This window comes from Fundulus heteroclitus, chromosome 12 (assembly GCF_011125445.2).
Source record: "Fundulus heteroclitus isolate FHET01 chromosome 12, MU-UCD_Fhet_4.1, whole genome shotgun sequence".
NCBI lineage: Eukaryota > Metazoa > Chordata > Actinopteri > Cyprinodontiformes > Fundulidae > Fundulus > Fundulus heteroclitus.
In genome coordinates this window covers 35,389,591-35,409,335 of record NC_046372.1, presented here as the reverse complement: position 1 = coordinate 35,409,335, position 19,745 = coordinate 35,389,591, and the positions used below count along the sequence as shown (strand labels likewise).

The 19,745-nt window shown below is 43.1% G+C and overlaps 2 protein-coding genes across 3 annotated transcripts; one reads left to right on the top strand and one right to left on the bottom strand.

Moving 5' to 3' along the window:
* Positions 1–204: 204 nt before the first annotated feature.
* Positions 205–10,559, bottom strand: sf3a1 (splicing factor 3a, subunit 1). 2 transcript variants are annotated; one of them, XM_012854744.3, is made up of 16 exons: positions 10,442–10,559; positions 10,240–10,331; positions 7,939–8,051; positions 7,605–7,812; positions 7,230–7,487; positions 7,059–7,133; positions 6,817–6,967; positions 6,540–6,736; positions 6,108–6,225; positions 3,738–4,045; positions 3,362–3,610; positions 2,090–2,294; positions 1,850–2,004; positions 850–951; positions 690–761; positions 205–600 (listed from the first exon to the last, which is right to left on the bottom strand). In XM_012854744.3, exons 2-16 carry the CDS (start codon positions 10,285–10,287, stop codon positions 499–501), a joined length of 2,361 nt encoding a protein of 786 aa, XP_012710198.2. In that variant the 5' UTR covers positions 10,288–10,331; positions 10,442–10,559; the 3' UTR covers positions 205–498. The 2 variants fall into 2 exon arrangements, with proteins under 2 accessions (XP_012710198.2, XP_036000430.1); XM_036144537.1 differs by having other exon boundaries at positions 10,240–10,312; positions 10,442–10,483.
* Positions 10,525–19,743, top strand: ccdc157 (coiled-coil domain containing 157). Its single transcript, XM_012854747.3, has 9 exons — positions 10,525–10,870; positions 12,509–12,659; positions 12,756–13,437; positions 16,586–16,663; positions 16,750–16,919; positions 17,011–17,187; positions 17,265–17,433; positions 18,873–19,012; positions 19,145–19,743. The coding sequence occupies exons 1-9, from the start codon at positions 10,623–10,625 to the stop codon at positions 19,166–19,168; spliced, it is 1,839 nt and encodes a 612-aa protein (XP_012710201.2). The 5' UTR covers positions 10,525–10,622; the 3' UTR covers positions 19,169–19,743.
* Positions 19,744–19,745: the final 2 nt, after the last annotated feature.

The following is a 19,745-nucleotide window of genomic DNA, read 5'->3' as shown; positions in this document are numbered from 1 at the left end:
TGAAACCTTGAAACCTCGCGAGATCAGGATGGTCTCACGAGGCTAAATATGCTCTGCATGTACCTTGCAAATATTTGATGTAACAAATTAAAACAAATGGAGTTTCACAAAAAGTGACCCAAGTAGCAGCCGTGGCGCTGTTGGTCCAAAGACATTATGCGTCAGAAGTGGTAAATTGTAATTTACAAGTCAAACACAGCAACAAATGATTACTTGACTCCTTTATTTATCGTGATAAGAACAAACAAGCCAGGACTCCACGTTTCGAGCAACTTACATGTGAATGCTACATCAGTGTATATATAATCATGGACAAATCAGAGTGGGACCAACCTCACTGCTCATTAACAACATACTATTCAAAATCAGCATAACTTTTCGAATTATATTTGGGGGAGAAAAAAAAAAGGGTTAATCGTTCCAAAATTCTCAGCTGAACTAAAATTACTTTAGATGAACGAGTAGCACAGCATTAACGTTTTCTCCTGGACGAAAGTCTCACTTCTTTCTTCCACCTCTCTCCTTCAGAGCCAAATGAATGACTGAACCGTTGGTCATGTTGTAGTAAGCCAGAGAGTTGGAATCCTTGATGAATATGCCCTGGAAATATACAAGCATGTTAGAAATTAGTAAAACTGGTCAACTTGGATGAAATACAGTGTTCCAGAGAAGTTCAGAGACAGCTTTACCTCATACTGTAACTTCTGTTTTCCAGCTGGCATGCCTGTCGCCTCATGGATTTTGACTTTAATAACAGACACCTGTAAAAACATTTCATGTATTCAGCGACAATAATGACACAGGCACATCTGCAAGCACACGTGTGAAGCACAATAGATATCAACAAACCTGATCTGTAAGCGGGACAGTGAAGTTAAGCACTTGGCCGTTTAGCTTCCATTCGGTCTTGTCCTGCATGTTGGGGACCTGTACCTTGACTGCCACAGGACCCTGAACGCACCACGGAAAGAGAAACAAAAAAGATGTTATAATGCAAATCTGCCATGTTATCCATTATGATCTAATCTCCAATTATGGCCAAAATTCTGTAAAAGGTAACCATAAACAGGGTTTCTAAATTTTTTTATGTTTAATTTTTCCCCCCATTAACCTAAATTAATGGCAGATTTAGATTTAAAGTTATTGTTCCACCAAGTTTTCGTCTCCCTAGAAGAACAGGCATCTACCAAAACATAACTAGAAAATGTAGGACTGGTACCCTTGTATGAACATATTTTTTTGTTTTAATTTGCATTTAAATAAAGATGTAATTTCCCAAATTACCCCTTTTAGAAAACAAAAAAGCAGACTTTTTGTTCATTACAAAAAACAAAAACAAAAAAACAACGTTTCTTATAATTGTCGACCAGCTTTCTACATCTTTCCACTGGTAACGTTGATCATTCATCTTTGTGATGAGACTTTTTTTTCCCCTTCACAGATTCTCTAGAAGATTCAGTCTGAATTCTGGCTGGGCCGCTCCAGAACAATATTTTGAGTGTTCTGGGTCATTGCCATGCTGAAACAGCCAATGCTGCCCAGAACAAAGCGTCTCTACAGACGTCAAGAATCTTGATATGATTAGGCTGCCTGTCACACCACCAGGCTTAACCATGGCGATGCTATGTTTTGGTGTTCAAGGCTTCTTATTGTTTGCAAAAACTTGAAAAAAAGAAGAAAAACTCTGGAGAATGTTTGCTTTGTTTTGCATCTAAGAACACGACAGGTCCAATTTAAAGACCTGAGCTTAAAGAGGGTCTAAAGACCTAAAACAAAATTCCACAGTTTTCATCATTTTCTTAATTACATGTAATTCAGTGTAGTTTTGTTCACGGTTACTCTAACGGACCTTGTTTCGACGAAGGAACTCTTCCTCTGGCATGAGGTTGTCCTCCGTCTTCATCTTCTTGCTTAATGGCTCATCGTCGTGGGGAGGGGGTGGGTGGATGGGGGGAGCTGGAGCAGCGCTAGGTGGCTGCGGCATGGGAGGAGCCGGGACAAATGCTGGGAGAAGAGATGGCTTGTGTTAACTGAGAGAAGAAGCGAGGGACAAAATCTTTTGAAGAAACCTGGGAAAGCTTGAGCTTACCCGTTGGAACCACCATAGGAGGTGGCCTGGGGGCCATGAGGTGGGGCGCTGGTGGCATGGGAACCACATTGACACGGGGACCAGGAATCATGGGGGGCATCGGTGCTATGACTTGTCCTGGTGCAAGACGTACCACGGGAGGCACGGGGGGCCTCGGAAGAACAGGTACAGCAGACAGCAGAGTGGTGCGGACTGGAGGAGCCACCTGGTAAAAGGCAAATACGAGAGTTACAGGGTGTTCAAGAAAAAACAAAATCAAAGTTTTCCTTCAATGTTCCTTGCAAAAGCATTAGTCCCAATAAAGGTTTTTCACATTTTGTTACAACTACAAATATCAATTTGTTATGCCACTACAGCACATGAATCTTCTCTGATCTGAACCAGATGCTTAACCCCGGTCCTCAAGGATCAGTATCCTACAACTTTTAGACGTGTCCAGCATGGAGTCAAGCACCGCAGAGTCCTGCTAATGATCTGATTGTTTAACTCGGGCGTGTCGTTGCAGAGATGCATCTAACTGTGTGTTCACATTGAGCGCCAACGTGTCAGGCCGAGCGACAGATTTACACGACATCCCTATGCACCGGTGCAACACAGGAGCGATGTGACGCAAATAGATGCTAAGGGAGGACGACGGAGGCGATTCCAGCAACGCAAAACACGCAATTGTGAGGATTAAAGGGAAGCCAGGGCGACACGACACCTGCAAGGGATGCGAAGCGACAGTGGCTGGGCTTGAAAAGGCTGAACAACCAATCAGGAACTAGACGTGGCAGGGACGTGGGGTGAAGGACTGGAGCAGAGATGAAGCAGTTTTCATTCAACATGGAATAAAAGCTGATAATAGCGGTCTGGGTTCTAATGTCAGGCTCTGATAAACACTTCATATGTTCATATCTAAATCACTTTGTCAGTATACTGGCCACACAGCACTATGTAAAGACTTCAAAATTTGCCTGCTCTCAAGTTCTCCATAACTTTATCCGTGATCTGTCCGCTTCCTTCTCTGGCCTTCGTTGAGCCGTCTGTTCCCTGAGGTTCTGAAAAACATTTAAGGCCTTCGCAGAACGGCTGGATTCATACAAAGTTTTACTTTCTCACCAGTGGACTCCATCTACTAATTAGGTAACATCTGAAGGCAAAAGGTATCAGAGCATAGCGGGCTGCATGCATATACATATCACACTTTTCAGAGTTGAATAAAATAAATACAGGTGTACACCAATTTGTGTCGGCACCGTATATAGCTGCTATTTTTGAATTGCAACTTACAGAGACGGGTGGGCGTGGCACAGATGTGACAGGAGGACTAGGCTTAGGCAGACTTGGTGCAGATGAGGGGATGGGAGGAGGCTGATTAATTTCACTCGGCTTGCTGGGACCAATCTTCTCCTTGGTTTCATCCTCGCCCACCAGTCCTTTGGCCTTGTGGATGGCTTCGATCTGCTCTTGTAGAGTGATGTTGGCCTGAGCGGCCTGCTGTGTGCGAGCCATGCTCCCTGAGTGGCCATCCCAGGTAACCTGACGCACGCAGAAGAACATAAACGTAAAAAACAAACTACTCATTTAGCTTTCAGAATCAAAATGTGATTACTTAACTTCATGACTGAGGTTTTGTTGTTGTTTTTGAACCAGCAACTATTGTTACCTTTTCTTCAGGTTTCTGAATTTCCTCTTCACCGATCTTCTTTCCGATGGCCGTCTCTTCCACACCAAAGATATCAGTACGCCTCTCGGCGAGCTGCTTCAAGCTGCTCTCAATGTCCAAACCGGGAGCGTAGACCTCGTCCTCGGTCTGCCTGTCTCTGATGCTTCGGTCCCTCTGTTCAAGCCAGCGCGGGTCCAGCAGGCCGATACGCATGTGCTCCTGCATCTTACTGGCTGGAATCTTCTCGCCGGTAATTGGCGAAATGAGGTACTCGTCCGGAGCTGCGACTGAGGGCTGAGGCTTGGAAGCTGAAAGGACAAGATGGCACGAGTGTGATCAGTCTCCAAGCTGAAGCCGTTTCGTCTAGCTGCCTTCGTGTCTCCAAAGGTGTTCCTCAGGGATCTGTTCTGGGGCCGTTTCTATTTATTGCATGAGATAAAAGAGTATAATTCCCTAAATATTCATTGCTATGCTGACAATCATGTGACAAACCTAGTTGCTTCCACACCTCAGCAAGCACCATATCAGCTTTAACAATCTTTCAATGCCACTCGGTCCACTTCGAGATGAAAGTATGTTAAGGTTTCATTGGTCACCACTCCACATGGCTTAAAGAGCGGGTCCAAATCGATCATTCCCAAACTTTTAAGGCCCAAATCAAGCCGTTGGTAAATATGTTTTATTTTTATTTTTTTTAAGCTAACTCAGTTTTTTCCGCCTCCAGAATTAAATCTCGTCTTTTATTTAAGCAGGGTGGGGCAGTAATCAAACACTTCATTATTACTGTGAAATTTGTATTACTATCGCAAGAGTATTATTTATCTATCATGTTAAACTATACATGTCAATACACTATACCCAAATTACATCGGGGTTGTAACTAGGGCTGGACAACATAGAAAAAAAAAAAACATATCGATAAAATAGAAATCATTTTGATCGACAGCGATAATTATCAACAAATTCAAAACATAAGCTTATATTTTACGTGCAGCCAAGACCATTTCATGCTGTTGCTTAATGACCTATTTTTAGATACAGAACACACAAACACTGAATTATTCAAACGCAACACTTAATTTAACCAACTTTTTACCAAAACTGCAAGTTTGTAAAAAAAAAAATAAATAAACTTGGTTCCTGGGTCTGCTTTGTGATTGGTTGGGAGGATGTAACAACTGTATTATTAACCTAAATGGCTAAAATGCATATGGAAGAAAACCCATTATTCTATTGAACATTTTATTGACCCTTTTTTCTATCTATCAATATATATTGTTATTGAATTATTGTCTAGCCCTAGGTGTAACTTTTACATTTTTATTTTCCCCACTGTGGGTTCCACGAGAGCAGGAAAAGTATATCAATATTAGGGCTTCATAAAATATGTATCAAAGAGTTATATTTCTTAGTGGGGCTTTGACTGTAGCCATGTGCATTTATAGCTATACAATCTATCGCCAAAATAACTTCAATGTGTTTTTTTATTAGTGACGTGTCCAGTGTGTTGATGCCTTGAAGCGTGAGTCGAGTAAGTCTGACATTTGAAGCGTCGAGAGCCAGCTGTACCACATCAATGATTAAAGAGCTAACAGGAGCTCCATGTCAAATATTTACTTTGCTGGTTTATCCTGATGCCTCGACACAAAACTCAAGCAATTGTATGGAAAGCCTCAGCGCTTCAAGAGGCTTCATCTCACAATCACTGGTTGCTTTCCTCACTTTTAACCTCATGAAAATAAATACCACAAAATAATGTGATAAACGTTATCATTCCTGTCGCCAAACCTTACTTTTCCAGCCAAGAAAATAAAAGACCTGCATCTGGTACTGTTATACAGTGATGGATTACAAAGATGTAATTTACATTAATGCCTTTCATAAGGCTTAAATGCTCTTCCCACAACCGTGGAGCTTTGAGAGTCATCACAAACTTTTAGATTGTATGTTCAGATCTTGTGTTAATCTGCTGTTTTTGTGTGAGGATCAGACTTATGGCTTACGCTCGTTTTTAAAGCTGTTTGGAGCTTTTCTCTTTAAATGTTTGAAATGATGCCTCATCCTCTTTTGAGTTTCCTCAGTTAAATATTTTCCCGTCACTCTTGATCTCAGTTTCAAAATCATCTGCATTTAAATCAGCTTAGCTCACTTAGAGAATTGCTGAGTAGTGATTATGCTTGACTGAACTAGATTACAGGTCACTGGACTTATTTTAGTTTGTTTTAGATCTTTGTTCTTTAAACTTTGTGTTGTATTTTATTTTAGTTTTCAGCTGCTGTCATCTTAGGCAGGACACCCTTGTAGATGAGACTAAATCTCAATAGTTCTTTCCTGGTAAACTAAAGTATAAATAAGTGAATCAAATGTTACCTTTGGGATCGTAGTCCTTGCGAATAATAACCTGTTCTGGAGCCGGAGGCAGGGGAGGCGGCATTGGGTTGTCTGGTGGCAATGGAGCCTTCATGCCCTCATCTTCATCATCAGAGCCCTGAGGAAGCACAGGTGAAAGGCTGTTAAAGTAGATCATTTTAATGTACTGCCTTTTCAAGTCATGCAACAGCAAAATTAACTTTTTCTGAAAATGGACATAATAAAAAAAAAATCTATGAAGATATCGCAAACGGGCTTAAATCGCTCAGTTTTTCTGAAAACATTTTGACACATATCCAAGAGTTTTTCCTCAGTTCTGGTGGCTCGCACCACAGAATTTGCACAGGCATGTGAAGATATTATTCTGTTATATCTAAAGTTGGTCAAATTGGCTTGTTTATAATTTGCCTAATTCCTCTGCTAAGTTCTAACCTCATCCATGTCTTGGACTTGAGTGTCTTGATCGGGTTGTGAGGGCTGGCCATCGGGCCGCTTCTCTCGTTCATCCTCTTCGTCCTCGCTCTCTACCTCCATCTCCACCTCCTCGCTTTCTCCAAATTTCTCATAGCGCTCCTGGATCAGGATGCGAGCGCCGAGCTCCTCTGGTGTCGTAGGTGGGGGGAAGTGGCCTTGAGAGAGCAAACGACCCAATAAGGTAAAACCACTCACTTTCCAGCTCGTGTGCAGAAACCCACTGTGAATGTGCTACCTTGCTCGTTGGGCTGGAAATCCACGGTCTCCACCACCACAAAATCATGCCAGTCTATCTGGGCGTACGCAACCCGCTCTTTCTCCCTCTCCTCTTCCTCCTTCTTTCTCTCGCGCTCCTGGTATTTTGCCCACTCCACTCGGTATCGCACCTGATTTTAGGACCCAAACTCAGATAATTAACTGGGGAAATCTGCAGTGATCCAACTTTTCTCTTGAAAGACACAACTCTAAAGAAATTACCTGGTCCATAACTTCCTTTGGGTTTATGGCCTCTTTTTTAAGTTTGATTATCAGGCCCTTGGGAGGGATCAGAATCTAAAAGATAAACAGTTTAAAACAATTAAAAACCTCTGCCATAAAATCCCCCCCCCCCCGATAAAAATCAGACACAAGCTGAACTTTTTAGGTCACCTTCGTGTACTGCTCCACCAGTTTGGTGAAATAGTTGAAGAGACTGTGCTGCGGGCGCAGAAAGTCGAACTGGTAGTTCCTCTGCTCCTTCTGCATAAGCTGGGTGAGAAACTGCCGGCCGTTGCGAGCAACAAACTGGGCCGTGAGCTTCACGACGTCCAGATCAAACGCGGAGATTGATGGGGGATCTGCAATGAACTCAAACTCGGGGGGTGGTTCTTTGGGGACTACGGTCTCCTGAATCACCTGGGACTGCACCTAAAAATAAACACTACCATTCTTTAAAAAAAACAACAACAAACAAAAAAAAAAAAAAAACACTGCGCAATTTTAAGCAAAACGAAAAGTGAATATAGATTAGGGTGAGTGTGGTACCTTTTGAGGAAGCTGCTGGGACTGCTGCAAGGCTTGCTGCTGCATGACCTTAGGCACCGCTGCAGATGGTTCTTGGGCTTTGCCCTCCTTAAATTCGTTGACCTTGTGGCGGTAGTACGCATGGTAGGGGTCGTTGGGATTAAGGAAATTAAATTTAGGGTTGTTGATCTCATTCTGACGGATTCTTGCTTCGAACTCGGGACCATTCCTGTGAAATCACGACAAAAATAATGCATTACATAAGAAAACCCATTTAAGGCTGGAGCTGTACTGCATAGTAATTTCACATGTAATAATAATAATAATAATAACAATAATAATAATAATAACTGACCTGGCAACAAAACTAGCCGTCTTGTCGACAATGTTTCGGACCTCTGGAGGAGGGTATATGATGCCAACAATGGGTTTAGTGGCCGGGGTCTCTTCTGGAGCTCCATCATTCTGCTGATAGGGTCCAGAAAAATACACTTTATAATAGTTATTTCTTTCAAGGTACATGATTTTATAAAGTGTCCCGTCCCCCCCATCCGATACAACACAACTAATGAAAAGAAAAGTAAACTTTAGCCAAAGTTAAATTTCAACAATGTAATTATTAACAATAATTCTGTGCTGGAGTGATGACAAAATGTAAACAGGGTTCCTACACATTTTCTTTTTCCAACTTTACAGACAATTTGAGGCTCGAGTTTTCAGATCTCTCATATGATTTCTAAAACCATATTTACAATAAGATTACATCTTATGTTATTCAGTTACAGTGCTTTCTACAGTACAACTCAAATACTGCTCCAGCATCTCCAAAACTTGTCTATTAAACCCCTTTTATCACCTGAGCCACAGCAACCAATGTGAAAAAAAAATATGATTCCAAGAGGGAAAAGACTGGAATGTCGCTGGGAATACAGTATGAACGTTGGTGTTCACTGAAGCGGACACAAAAACCCGCAGAGGCTTTTGTGTGACTGCAGAGTTGTTTGACATGAGCAAACGTTCTGATATGAGGCTCTTAAAAGTTTTTGTAGAGCGGTGGATTTAATTAGTAACGGTTGGTCTTGGATCACGCTGAGCTGCTGCTTTATTGCGAGGCATTGCAGAAGGTAAGGCTTGGTCCGGCAATATTTACAATTGATTTATAAATTAGGCAAACCGGCATTATGATAGTTCTGCGATACTGTTGCTAGATGTCGCAACATCTGTTTATATTTGTTCATCGTGCCTGAGAGCGAATTATTCTTCAGCTCAAAAAGGACCATCAAAACACTATCAAGATGGAGGCTTGTTGTATGTAACTTTATTTTATCAAGCTCAAACGGGTTTTGGTCTTTTTTATAAGCATATTACGTGGCTGTATACCTTTAAGGTAAAAAGATCTCAGTATTGTTTAGTTGAGATAATGACAATTTTCTTTCAAGATGAGAATTGCAGCGATTTTGCCACATTAATGACTTAAGATTCTGATTATTTGAAGATAATATGAACTCAAACCTGTTTGCTGCAAATACACTATTCATCGTTGCTTTTCCTCAAAACAAAATCCTAAACTTTTTTTTTTGGCACAACCACAGTGTCATTGGCTTGTTAGGCGAACAATGATACAAAACAACTGTTGATGGGAAAAGTTTCACTATCATCCAATGTTAAGACAAACAATTTCTGATTAAAATTTTTATTTTGTTATTTTACTAACAACACACTTAAGTGGAAATGGGCTACAAGCTATTTGATCAAGACAGCTATTTTGAATCCAGCACAAACCAAAGGAATTAAGAGATCATCCCCCAGGATGCGTCAAAACATATGCCTCTAACCTTTATCCGACTATTATTGAAGTAAAAAAGGTGCCTCAAAGTAAAGTACATGCTGCTGGTTGATCTTTATTGACTAAAAGTCAGCCTTTAGCTTTGGTGCATCCAACTAAAAGCATTTTACTTCACATTTGTCCTGCTGACAATAGGAAAACGTGGCTAATTACAATCACTGGAAGAGCCAGTTGTGCATTCATAATATTTATTTCAACTTCACTTTCTTGATATTGATGTTGCTAGCTGGTTTAATTTAAAAATAATCACAATAGTCCAACAATACTGTTCGAGATAACCCAGATCTGACTAAATAAACATGTACTGCTTATTTTGGCACCTTAAAGGAATTATATGTCTTGTTTCTTGAAAACAGCAAGATGCTCAACTCCTGATCTGTAAAAGAAACATTCACAGATTTTACGTATCACTTAAGTTAAATTATTCTAAAAATTCCTTAGCCTTTTTTTGAGCAAACTTTTTAGGAAATTAAAATTAGTTTCTTTGGAAAACTGAGCATATTTTTTTTAACACTAATACAGAAATAAAAAGTGTTATATTCAAGGTCCACAAGATTGTGGAGGACGCCAGCGTCCAAAACTTTACGTTTTAGAGGGAAATTATGCGCATTAAACGAGAGCCTCGGTGCTAACAAGCTAAACACTCATTCAGTTAGCTTGTTCGACAAAGACCACTTCTTGTTTATTAAAACCCAAACACACACCCAGACACATATAAACACGCTTGGCGGTATGAACGTCGGCCAAACTCCACACTGGCCTTCGGTCGTGTCGGTAGTCCCGCCGACCTGAGCTAAGCTGCGGCCTTACCTTGCCGTTGGGCTCCGGCTGGACTATCTGAACGGGCCCGGGCGGCATGGCGGCGGCGTCTTCTTCTTCACTGCTGAAATCAGAAAGGCTACCTGAAAACCGACACCAACAAGGACACGTAAACACATGCTGAACGCAACTTAATACTAAAGTTTTTTTTTTTTTTTTTTGGTTATTTAATTAGTCAAATAGCCAAACTCACAATGCTCACTGCGTCTCGACTTCGTCGGCTCTAATGGAGGGCTATCACATCCGGAAACACGCCGCAATGCACTATGGACCTTGGAGTCCTTGTCGTTGCCGGGGAAACGCGGCGTCAACAAGTCAGAGGGTCTCCTATTGCTGCGTTTAAACAGAGAGAATACAGAAAGAAGCGGTGAGACATGAGTGAGCTGCTGGGCCGTGAAGACTGCATCAAGAGCCTGCGGAAAGACCTGGCCGACATTCAAAGCGCCATCGTGGACGTGGTTTCCAGAACCGGACCGCTCCGCTACACCTCCTGGAAGTTCCCCGACAAACTGGCCTGCAACCTGGACATGGTGGCCCTGCTGGAGGAGTATGACTTTGTGAACGGAGAGGACGCGTACAACCAGCACTCGCACATTGTTTTACTGGAGCTGGTGGTTGACAGGTATTGCCCTGAGAGCTGCACAAACTATTCCTTTTACACTTTCTCAAATTTGCCTGGTTCTGCTGGAGGTTTTCCTTCTTGTTAAAGGGGAGTGTTCCTCTCCACTGTCACTTCGTGCTTGCTCAGTACGAGGGATTGCTGCAAAGCCATGGACAATGCCGACGACTGTCCACTGTGGCTCTTCTTTATTTCAGGAGGAGTGAATGCTGCTTGTCAAGACTCGATGCAATCTGCTGGGTTTCCTTAGGAAACTTTTTGACCAATGTGTCTGTATGATTTGATTGAATTTGACTTTGTAAAGTGCGTTGAGATGACGTGTTGTGAATTGGCGCTATATCAATAAAATTGAATTGATATTGAATTGAACTGCAAACTTCAAAGTATACAGATCTTTCATTTATGCGATAGACCAACACCACCAATATCTGTGAAGTAGAACGACTACAAGCCAGGGTTTTACTTTTTTTTTTCAAAAACAAAAAAGAGTAAATGTGCTGTGCATTCAGCCTTTCCTGATTCTTCCCTTAGAAGCTGCAAAAACAGCTGCAGATCTTTGGGGGAATGTCTCTGCCCTGTTTACACATCTAGAGGCGGCATTTTTGCCTGTTCTGCTGTGCAAAACAGCCCAACCTCAGTCTGTCTGAATGTCAGTTGCCAGAGATTGTCCATTAGATTCAAATCCGATTAGTTTAGATTAGATTCAACTTTATTGTCATTACACAGGTACAAAGCAACAAAATGCAGTTTAGTTCTAACCAGAAGTGCAATAGCAGCAAGTGCTGGAAAAACAATGTTTCCATAAGTACAGGACATGGGTTTTTACTGTATAAATATAGAGATGGATACCATTATAAACAGAATTTTACTGATAGATTTGTCCTATAAATATAATATATAGAATACTAGTATTGTGAACTACATTTACAGCTGGATATGTATCGAATATAACATACAGGTGGATATTACTATAAATAGAGTTTTTACAGATATGTACAATAGCATAATATACAGATGGTTGTTATTATAACAGAGTTTACAAGTGAAAATGTACTATGAATATATGTACAGATGGCTATTACTCCAACTCAAGCATTGTCTGGGCCACTCTAGCACAGGAATATGCTTTGCTCCAAACTATCCCATCATAACCCTGGTTGTGTCCCTGTGTCTGTTGTGTCATATTGTCTCCACTCGTGAATGACTGACTGAACAGTGCTCGGTGAGATGTTAAAAGGTTTAAACGTTTGTGGGTCCTGTGTGGTGTGTTGCTTGGTGAGGTGGACTGTTTAGTAATAAGGTGACTTCTGAAGCCAGGGAATTGTGCTTCGGGGTTTTGGAACTGAATACAAATAGATTACCCTGCTTTTTAAATTTGTTTGTGCAAAAAGTTTGAAAACTATGCATGTTGTTTCTTCTTTTGCACAACTATGTACTGCTTTGTGATGGTCTGTCACACACAATCTTGATATAATAAGTAACAACTTGTGGCTGTGAAGTAACAGAATGTGGAAAAAATTTAAGCGGAATTAATACCTGTACTAGGTGTTTACATAAGATTTGTTACAAAATGTTTGTCCAAAGACTTCTCTTAACATACTGGTTTCCCCTTTTCCTTATTTTTTTTTTTTGCTTAACTAGACTCCTGCTCCTGCTACAAAGCATCAGCGCCTATACTGAGTTACAAAGGGGCAGGCACAGAAGAGACCAAAGACCGCACAGAGGATGCCTCTCAGTGGGTCTTGTGGTCAGGAACTATTGGGGTAATTTACTTCAGTGCGTGAACAAGAAGGTATGCATGGCACTGTTATAGAGTGAAATCAATGCAAACATTTTAAGGTTCAAATCTGATCTTTCAGTGCCTTTTAATTTGCTCTTTCTTTTACAGGAGAACTCCGGAGACATTCAACAGACAAAAACAAGGACATTAGACTGCAGTCACGCGAAGAAAGAGTCACCTCTGGCTTCCCCATCTACCTCAGGCACTGACCTTTGCAGAAACTGTTCATCTACGTTGCTTTCCCCAAACTCGTTTAAATGTACCCCCCAGGATAAGAAAAATGCCTCATCCAGTCCCAAAGCTGAACAGCACAATGCCGGCTGTCAGACAACAGAGTCGTCCCTCATTCCCTGCTACACATGCCATCAAGTCCAGTCCCTGTTGAGAAACACAGGAGACGCGTTGATGGATCTTCTCCACAGCGAGGGTCTGCCCTCGTCTCTTCAGCCTCTCTCCAACGCCATGCAGGGCACCGTGGCTCCGGGACACATGACGGCGGGGGATGTCGCCCAGTGGGCCGCAGAGCAACCGAGGGACATGCGGCGCCTTGCCAAGCATCTTCAGGATGTGCGGAGTACAGTGCAGCCTCTTAGAGAAGCCCTCGCGAAAGCTGAGACCGAGCGGGACCGATTCGGTTCTCAGCTGGTGAGCGTGAAGAAGGAGTTCAAGCAAGAGGCGGAACAACAGCAGGCCAGCATGGTCCAGCTGGAGTTTTCCCTGCGCAAAGCACAACGATCCTCAAAAGAAACAGAGCAAAGGCTGCAGGAAGAGCAAAAGCAACTTAAAAGAGGTTGGGGAAGTATTATCCATGCAGTACCTTCAAAAGTCCTTTATGTTTGTATTTTATTATCATATTTGTCGTTTGTCAAACTCAAACCTAAATGTATTTCATTGAGTGTGTCCTATTTGTGAAGTGAAGGAAAATGACACATGGTTTTCTAAATGTTTTACAAAAGAAATCTGGAAATTTGTGTTTGTGCATTCAGCCCTCTTCACCCTATACCCCGTTAACCGGTGACGTGCAGTCAGGGGAGGCAACTGAGGCCAGGCCTCATTTGTCATCATGGAAAGAAAGAAAATATATATTAACATAATATAAATTTTGATTCACTCACACTTATTTATTTGTAATAAGTATTTTTTTTATCTAATTTCCTCATTTTTTATCATATTCTCTTTAAAATCGCAGACTTTTCGCTATTTTTCATGTAAATCCTTAGTGGTGCTTGATAGCGAAGCCGGTGAGGCTGCAGCGATCTTGGCCTCCCCTGGGATTGCGCAATCCCATGTTAACTGCGCTGGCTTCCATTCCGTGAATGCATCTTCCTGTCTCTAGATCATAAATTCAATTGTTCAAACAGTTATGAACTGATTTTCCACAATTTTTTTTTTTTTTTTTTTCCCAGTGTCCTGTCTAGCAATGTGGCAATAAAAATTGATATCTTAATGCCAAATAGAGCTCGACAGATTTTACTTTCACAAGTGGAGCAAACAGCTTTCGCCATAATGCTCCGCTTGATTTGTGCATGTAAATAGCTTTATTGTGATTCCTGCAGGGAGAATTTCAAATTATATGGACACTACAATGGGAAAGTAGGAGAGTAAAAGAAAAACAAGAAGAGAAAAAAAAAGAGAAAGAAGAGGTGAAAGAAAGAAGAGATAAAAGGAAGAGAATGATAAAACGTCCTCTGTCTGCTCCATCACCTGGAAAGAGACACAAAAAGAACAGCACAACCAACAGACATAAAGCAACAGATACAATCGTGTAACACCTTGATACCATTGCTAAATCATATGTATTATTATTTAAGCTGACATGTGTAATGTGATACCTAAAAAAAAAAGTAAAAGAAAGTAAATAAATTATAGCCTTTCTGTATATAAGTGAACATTTAATACCTGGGACCCAGCACCTGTGGGAGATTGTGAGAGTGCACTAGTTTAGGTGAAAATTATCCAGAAGGAAATGGCTTGATAGTGATTGTGGAGAACCGAAGACCCACCTTCCCCGAGCACAGAGGCAGGGGTCAGGGGACCCATAACCTCGGACTCCCAAAGGGGCCCCCAAAGCAGTGCGCCCGAGAGGGGCCTTCACAGGAAATCTACAACCCCCCCCTGAGGAAAGAGGAGAGACGACCCCGAGGAAATCCCCCAGCCACCGCAATGCTGACGCCCCCAAGAGCCGCGGGGACGAGCCCGTGGGCTCCGCCGGCAGCCGGCCGCGCTGAAGTGGTCCTGGCCATGGGCCCTGAGGGCCAGAGGCCCCAGGGGCGCCCCGCCCCCGCGGCAGGGGCCCCGGCCGCCCCCCGGGGGGCCAGGCCCCGCGAAGCCACCGCCAGGAATGGGTCGGCGCCCACCCGGGAACCCGCCCCAAACCCGAGGACCGTCAACGCGCCAGAGGGTCAAGGCGCCCGCCAACGCAGCGGAGGAGGGCAGGACGTGGGGGGATGGGCTCCGCACCTAGCGGAGACTTGAGATGATCTTGGGAGAGGGAGCGGACCGAACCCAAACCTGGGAAAAAAAAAAAAAAAACTCATTCACACCATCCCTCCCTTGTGCCCCACTCGCCACACACAGACACCAAAATAAATAAATAAATAAATAAAATAAATAAATAATATAAAAAATAAATTAAAAAAAAGGACGCTGTACACACATTCCCACATAGCATTCACATCCAAAAATCCCAAGTGGGGGGGGTCACCACAATTCAGCAATACGACTGCCTGTGCCCGACCCCCGGCCCCGCCCCCGGACCAGGCGCCCCCCGGACCAGGCCCCCCAAAGAGGGGGGGCCGACACGACCCGTACGGGCCATCCGACCAGAGCCCCCCATCACCCACTATATACCTAATAAACTCCCTCCCACCCCGACCTTACCCTAGCCACCCCTGCCCCCCATCCCTTCCTGGGGAGAGCAGAGGCGTCAGCCCCAGATCCGGTAAGCCGCTGGCCAGCCGCAACAGCCCCCCGCCAAGACCCCGTACCCAGTGGCCCGCACCTCCTCCAGGCCCCAGACTCCGTGCCGCGATCGGAGATCGGGGGTGTGCAAAAGACCCCCGATCCTCCCTACGCTCGCTCAGATGTTGTGTTGTTGCATGTTGTTCTCAGGTGTGTTTAAAACTGGGAGCACCGAAGGGGGTGCACGGCACAGCCCACCCCCCCTCCGGAAGGGAGCTGGTGCCAGCGCCCCCCCTCCAAGCAACTACCCAGAACCCTCAATGTCTAAATGCGAGAGGGGGTGAAGGGAGCCGCCCGGGGCGAGGCTCACACAACATAAGCCCCCCCCCAGACGTCTCCCCCCCCCCCCATATCGTGGTTTTCCACAATTTAATGTATGTGGATTACGAATTGTGTTTTGGTCATCAATCTGTGTGCAGATAACATGTTTTTGTGCTGCTGGGCAATCATACAAGGCAAAGAACTGGTTGTAGGTGAGGCTGGCAGTTCCTTGGCCTCTAGGCAGGGGGCGCTCAAGGGGCACCACTCGTGATCCCAAAACTGTAGAGTCACAGTAAGTTATGGATGTATTATTAGCGAGTTATGCTAAACAAGTAAAACACTAAAAAGACTCTAAGCATACAGCCGGAACAGGAAAGATGGGTTGAGTTTATTAAAGGGCGATGAGTATCGAAAACCTTTTAGAGGCTGCAGCAGTTCAACAACCGTAAACATACAGCCAGAGCAACCAATGGAATGGTTTCAATCTAACCATGTATCATCCCCCTCCCCCCCCCCCACCCCACACACTCTACATTTATGCCCACTTAGTTTTGGTTCTTCACCTGAAATCCCAATAAAATTCATTGATGATCACAGCGCCAAAATGTAAAAAAACATACCAAAAAAAATCAAGGGACGTGTATACTTTTGCAGGCCCTACAATGTCAATTGCGTTTCATGTTTATCAAAACTTCTCTTTTACACATTTCTAATAGAGATGTCGTCCTTGGAGGAGAGCAACACAAGACTCAAGGAGAAGGTAGAACTCCAGCAGGACGCCTTGCAAGCGCTCGGTAAGGGACACACTCAACTTCGTCTCATCCAGTCCCTTCGCTTTTGCCACACAATGATGCACCGTTTCTTGACCGTTTCCTAATAGCGAGTGAAAAGGACGAGCTGCACCAGAAGGTGACAACACTACAAAGGGAGGAGGAGACATGCTGTAAACTGCAGCAAAGGGTCCAGGAGCTCGAGACTCAGCTCGTCGACACTCAGCTCCTTCTTGACAAGGAGAAGGCCAAGTATCAGAGCGCCTGTCGTCGACAGGAGGTCAGCTATGAAGTTAAAATGCAACTGTTTGTCCGTAGAGTCAACAGATTTATACACTTGTTTGTTGATTGCTACATGGCTGTGAATCTAGTCGATGCAGGCAAAGCAGAAGTCCTTATTAGAGAGAGTCGATGCTCTCGACGAAGAGCGTGAAGAGCTACAGACGCAGCTGGGAGAGAAAGAAGAGGCAGAGACCAACTTAAAGAATCAGCTGCAAAATATATCAAAGTTGAAGGAGCAACAACAGGCTCAGCTCTCTCAGCAGCAGGTAGACACAAGCCCTCACATTCCCCTCTCTCTCACAAATCCACAATTAATGCTTACATGTTTGTTTTCTTCCATTAGGACATCTGTAGAGCGCTCCAAAAAGAGAAGGACCGTCTACAGACCCGTGCAGATGGGCTGGAAAAGCATGTAGCAGAGTTGATGGAGCACGTGCAAGCATTAAAGGAGAGGGAGAGACTTTTGGTGGCTTTCCCAGAGCTCAACAACTGGGCTCAAACCCAACCGCAAAGTAAGAAGTAGGAAAAAGTAGGAAATTCCCACCTGCATTTAAAGCCTTCTGCATTTTGGCCGTTCTGATAAAGATGTTAAAGAACGCTTTAGACCATCCATCCATCCATTTTCTGACCCGCTTAATCCCTCATGGGGTCGCGGGGATTGCTGGTGCCTATCTCCAGCCTTCAGCTTTAGACCTTGGTAATCAATTATTAAAACAGCTAATTCCAAACCTGAAAAAAACAACAACTCAAAAAGCCAATGTTTTGCCAATTTTGAGTACAACTTTTTAAAAACACACTCAGAATTTATTGTTTAGATGAAAATCAGTGGCATCTCAATTGATCAAAGCCCAAATATCTCCTATAAAATCAATCCAACATAACTTATTTTTTAATGTATACTTGACCGTTTTAAGTGGATCAGGGTCCTGGAACTTTTCACTGGGTCAACAGCAAGAACTCCATCATGGATAGGAGCTTTGAACTGCTGTGCCGATTTCAGACAGCCTTTAACTACGACGTCATTACGATAAGGGATGTTACAGGGTTCCTTGCCAAAACTAGCCAGGAGAGGAAGCTTACAGGCTCCTTTTCCGATCTCCTTCCTTACTGACTGCATTATTCGGAGAGCACTTATCATGGCGACTGCTGACCCACTTGTTTTGGCTAAAGGGACCTTACTCAATAAGGGTAAGGGTCTATTTCTAGCTCCACGCTCCTGTTCATTGACCTTTCATGGGGTCAGCAGTAAGAACACTATCATGGGGAGGAATGGAGCTTCACACTGCTGTGCCGATTTTGAACAGCCTTTAATCCTGACGTCATCATGTGATGGAAACGCACATGGATCATACGAGTCAAATCTGGACTTACAGCCACCCAGATATGAACTACAAAGTGTGCACTGTCTTCTCTCGGGACAGTTTTGTTAATTTCCGTGAAGTGGGCTGTGCTTATACTTTATATCATGCAAAGGATTATGGGATTGCTTAAAGCTCTGTAGTGCCAGTAAGGGACATTGCGAGGTTACTATGCTAAATTAGCTGCAGGAGGGAGCATACAGGCTCCTTTTCCTACCTCCTTCCTTACTGACTGCACTATTCGAACAGTTCTTATGGCGACTGCTGACGCATCTGCCGCTTTGGCAAAAAAGTCCTTTTCAGATGGAGCCTTAGCTGCTCTTCAAAATGGAAAAGATGTTGAAAACAAAAGCATATGTTTTGTACAAGTTTATGCCACAGCAAAGAAAAGTTTAAATCATGGTAAAGCTATTCTTTCGCGGGTGGACACATAACTTGTTCACCATCCCATGTCCCTGAGAGCAATAGCACTGAAAGTCCATATTTGTGAGCATAAATTTAAATTGGATACTTCCAAAGAGTAACTCTTGTGCTTTACAGCAGTGGTGATTTACAATGATGAATTATATAATGATTTTTATTTCATTTGCAAGGTACAGGAAACTTGATTATGGATATGGAGCAACAACAGCAAGCAAATAGCCTTCGTATAAAAGTTCTGGAACAGGAAAATGCTACTCTGCACAAAAGTCTTGAGAAACTGCGACAGAAAGCAACGTTTAACGCTACCAGGGTGAGATATGGCTAAGAAATTTTAGATATTATTTGGGGGGGAAAAAGTTGAATTTGGTGTGTTTTACTGTTGCGCATTTAGAGTACCTCCTGCCTGACTGGATCATGGAAAACTGTTTATGTGCCTGAACAGGAGGCTCCACCGCAGCACACGTGAAGCCAGGAACAAAGTGGACCTGCTGTTTGCCTGGGAGTTTCAAGTCTAAAACCAGCCTGATTCTATATTATGAGGAAGAAAGGAAATAAACACAAATACTACCATACACATAAAATGCTTGAAATTTATATATTTCCAGGGCACTGTTTTTGCTGCTTTGTTTATTACTGTCTCTTTTGAAACCCATTCTGTTTGTCACACACTTCCACTTTTGTAGCGTTTTAAATGTGGTCCAGGAAGACCAGTCTATTAATGTTGGTGTTGATCTATTAAGAAATAATGTGTATAAAGACTTACATAAAAAAACGAAACAACTGTCTTACTTCTCTGTGGGTTCATGGTTGTGGCTTTGATCAAGGTTGACCGTTGCTTGTGCAATCTATTCATTATGACTTAAAGTCATAAAATAAAAAGAAATCTGAAAATGTGAGAAAGAATGCCCCCTGAAGTATGTATTTGAAAACAGGTAAAATATGCTCAACTCTTCTGTGGCGCGTTCCCAGATACAAATTCAGATTTCCGAGGTAACTCAAAAGCAGCAGTCCCTCAGATAACGGCATTCTTTCTACCACATCTC

Bases quoted from the DNA above. Each gene is read 5' to 3' on its own strand.
- sf3a1 (XM_012854744.3), bottom strand. From the start codon at position 10,287: ATGCCGCCCGGGCCCGTTCAGATAGTCCAGCCGGAGCCCAACGGCAAG. The intron at 7,134-7,229 runs GTGACCTAAAAA...TTTATCTTTTAG, and splicing joins TGGTGGAGCAGTACACGAAG to ATTCTGATCCCTCCCAAGGG. The intron at 3,611-3,737 runs GTAACAATAGTT...TGCGTGCGTCAG, and splicing joins TTCAGAAACCTGAAGAAAAG to GTTACCTGGGATGGCCACTC.
- ccdc157 (XM_012854747.3), top strand. From the start codon at position 10,623: ATGAGTGAGCTGCTGGGCCGTGAAGACTGCATCAAGAGCCTGCGGAAA. The intron at 13,438-16,585 runs GTTGGGGAAGTA...CATTTCTAATAG, and splicing joins GCAAAAGCAACTTAAAAGAG to AGATGTCGTCCTTGGAGGAG. The intron at 17,434-18,872 runs GTAAGAAGTAGG...TTCATTTGCAAG, and splicing joins GGCTCAAACCCAACCGCAAA to GTACAGGAAACTTGATTATG.